Raw genomic sequence first — 3,380 nt, forward strand, 5'->3', positions numbered from 1 at the left:
GGAAGCAGGTGGCAGCTAGAGGTAAGCACGCAGCCTGCAGAGGACAGGGCCAGAAGAAAGACCCAACCTCACCAATCACCTCATTAGCCGCCTCACTAGAGGGGACATGAGTAGGGGACAAAAGAGATGACGCTAACTTGGGAAGAAACCATGTCTATGAGGACTTAGGGATTGGAGTGGAAGGCAGCAGGAGGCTGGGAAAGTTCCCAAGTGCTAGGAAGGAAGACAGCTCAAGCAGAGTCAAGGAGGCCCAGCATCCTCATGGCTCAGGCATCAGCCCAGAAAGGGACCACCTATGCCATGGCGTCAGCCCAGAAAGGAACCACCTATGCTATGCATGCACACACACACACACACACACACACACACACACACACACACACACACAAGACAGGCAGACTTCCCAAGACTCCCCAGTGACTCTGACTCCTGTCCTGAGTCCTGCGCTTCTCTCCATAGTTCATGGACTCTCTCCATACTTCAGGCGAGGGAACATGACTCTTCAGTACCTAGCCTGTCCATCTGCAAACTTCCCCAAAGCTTGAAGGTCTGCTATACCCTGGGAGAGACCCCAGGAGTCCAAGGGCTCACAGAGTATACACTGGCAGAGACAGTGACTGGGGTTTGCCAGACAGAAGTCAGTCCCAGAAGGCTCTCTGCCTCTAAGTCAACACCTACCTAGGTGCAGAGGCCCAGGGACAAGGAGACCTACATTCTGTAGGTTTATCAAGGGCAGGAGTACCCCGGAAAGGTCAGAGGCTTCAATATCAGGAGGCAGACATCCAGGAAAGTGTGAGCAGTAGGGAGGCCTCTGGGGAGGTAACTCATAAAGAGACTGAAGGGAAAGGGTGTTACAAAGGGAGCAACCTAAGGAAGAGGAGGCCAGATCAGCGGGATCCTGGTTGAGCAAAATCACAGACAAGAGGTGAAGAGAATGGTTCTTGAATCCACAGCTGGATAGACCATGCTCTTTTCTAAATACCTTGCAGAATGACTCCACTTGGGTGGAAGGTGCCTGGCCTGTGAACCTCAAATAGAGTCCTGAGCCCTTATGGTTGTACAGCCAGGGTCCCTAGAGGTTTGAGATAGATGCTGATGCAGCCTAGAGCCAGGCGCACATCCAGCATGACAATGCTGAGGCCTGGAGGGATACGGAGCCAGGACAAGGCCAGGTGGCTCCTGAGACCAGCACTCATCTTTTGGAGTCCCCACGCTCTCAGAAATGGCCCAGGTGAACAAGACACCCAAGGCCAAGATAATGACTTCCCCTTCCTCTCTATCCTTGGAGGCTCTGGAGGGAAGTGATGTTCCTGGCCTGGTGCCTGTAGCTGGAGACCAATGTGAGGCCCATTGTTTGAGATTAGAGCTGGTGGGGGCCACAGGAAGCCCCTAGTAATGTCCTATGTCCCACTTACCACAGACTCAGAACCCCGAGTGAGGACTGCACCAGTGGACAGAGCAGCCTGAGTCAGGATGAAGGCTCTCAGGGCTGTCCTCCTGATCTTGCTACTAAGTGGACAGCCAGGTGCGGGACACCTCAGGAAGGGATGGCCTTACCCACGAGTACCTCCAGGAAGCCCTTATCCTAGAGACAAGGACTAGGCGTGCGGAGTAAGATGGAAGGCCTGGGACTTTTCTCCTCTGCCAGCTGCAGGCTTGACTGCTTCGGCACTGCAGGGGTGGGAGGTGAGGGGAATTCTGTCTCCTACAAAATGGAAAGCGTAGGGCATGTTAGGGGTCAGGACGTGTGCTCAACCCTGAGTGTGACCTCTGCATCTAAGTGGCCAAAGCTTACCGATGTCCCTGTGCCACCAGGGAGCAGCTGGGCACAAGAAGCTGGCGAGGTGGACCAGGAGCTAGAGCGCTACAGCTACGATGATGACGGTGATGACGATGATGACGATGAAGAAGAGGAGGAGGAGGAGACCAACATGATCCCTGGCAGCAGGGACAGAGGTATCCTAACCCTGCCTGCCGAGGGCCCAGATTCCTCCCACACTTACCTCCCATCCCTGAGGGTAAAGCAAAGCAAGCTGCTAGCTTCCAAGCCAGGAGCCCAGCATGCTCACACACAGGCTCTCCCCTCAGGCTGTAACCTTCTCCACCCTCAGCTGACATCCAGGTCTGCTCCTCTTGGCCCCACCCCAACCCCTATGTCCCTTAATCCTGGGCCTCACCTTGCCTGAACCCCATGTTTTGTCCTTCCTCTCAATGGCTCCAGGCACAGGCCCCTCTGGGAGGGCTAATGGGTAACTGGCGGTGGGGACAGGGGAACTTGGGCGTGGCCCTGGAGTCTCACTCTCAACCTGAGCTGCCCTGCTGCTCACAGCACCGCCTCTACAGTGCTACTTCTGCCAAATGCTTCACAGCGGGGAGAGCTGCAACGAGACCCAGAGCTGCTCCAGCAGCAAGCCCTCCTGTATCACAATCATCTCCCATGGCAAAACTGGTGAGCATCTGGGGAAGCACACCCAGGGCCGGGGGGTGGGGGTGGGGGACAGAGAAAAACCCACCTTACCACCTGTTTCCCACACCCCCCAGACACAGGTGTCCTGACGACCTACTCCATGTGGTGTACTGATACCTGCCAGCCCATCATGAAGACAGTGGACAGCACCCAAATGACCCAGACCTGTTGCCAGTCCACACTCTGCAATATTCCACCCTGGCAGAGCCCCCAAATCCACAACCCTCTGGGTGGCCGGGCAGACAGCCCCTTGAAGGGTGGGACCAGACATGCTCAAGGTGACAGGTTTAGCCACCCCCAGGTTGTCAAGGTTGCTCATCCTCAGAGCGATGGGGCTCACTTGTCTAAGGGTGGCAAGGCTAACCAGCCCCAGGGAAATGGGGCCGGATGCCCTGCAGGCTGGAGCAAATTTGGTAACGTAGTTCTCCTGCTCACCTTCCTCACCAGTCTGTGGGCATCAGGGGCCTGAAGACCCGTCCTCCCCCAACCAGGACCCTTCAGCCTCTCCTCCCTGACAACCAGCTTCAGAGAATAAACTTGAATGTCTTTTGCCACCTAGCCAGTTGCCACTCCTTCGGCCATTCCCTGCCCTCAGTTTCACCCTCAGGCCTCCTTGCCTTCTTCCTTCTCAGCCCGTGGGTGGGTAACATGTCAGCCTCAGATCCGGCTGTCTGTTGCCTGTGCTCTGGGGACGTTCAGCCTGCAGGGGCCCCATCTGCTCGGCTATGCAGAGAAAATAACAAGCCTCAAAGGCTCATTCTCATCTTGAATTTGCCAGCACGAAATTCTCCCCGCTAGAGCCACCATCTAGAGAAAATCAGCCCTTTCGTACGTGTGGGGTGCAGGGTGAGCCTCCAGAGACCTGAAGGGAGGAGGTGTTGGAAGGAAACCAAGAGTGTTACAGGGCTGAGGT

General features: G+C 55.9%; 1 protein-coding gene across 2 annotated transcripts; it reads left to right on the top strand.

Moving 5' to 3' along the window:
* The first annotated feature begins 1,435 nt into the window (after positions 1-1,435).
* Gpihbp1 (glycosylphosphatidylinositol anchored high density lipoprotein binding protein 1) lies at positions 1,436-3,025 on the top strand. Of its 2 annotated transcripts, none has more exons than XM_032890882.1 (4): positions 1,436-1,525; positions 1,816-1,956; positions 2,330-2,449; positions 2,542-3,025. In XM_032890882.1, the coding sequence occupies exons 1-4, from the start codon at positions 1,474-1,476 to the stop codon at positions 2,934-2,936; spliced, it is 708 nt and encodes a 235-aa protein (XP_032746773.1). In that variant the 5' UTR covers positions 1,436-1,473; the 3' UTR covers positions 2,937-3,025. The 2 variants fall into 2 exon arrangements, with proteins under 2 accessions (XP_032746773.1, XP_032746774.1); XM_032890883.1 differs by having other exon boundaries at positions 1,474-1,525; positions 2,903-3,025.
* The last annotated feature ends 355 nt before the right edge of the window (positions 3,026-3,380 follow it).

This window comes from Rattus rattus, chromosome 1, assembly GCF_011064425.1.
Source record: "Rattus rattus isolate New Zealand chromosome 1, Rrattus_CSIRO_v1, whole genome shotgun sequence".
Lineage (NCBI taxonomy): Eukaryota > Metazoa > Chordata > Mammalia > Rodentia > Muridae > Rattus > Rattus rattus.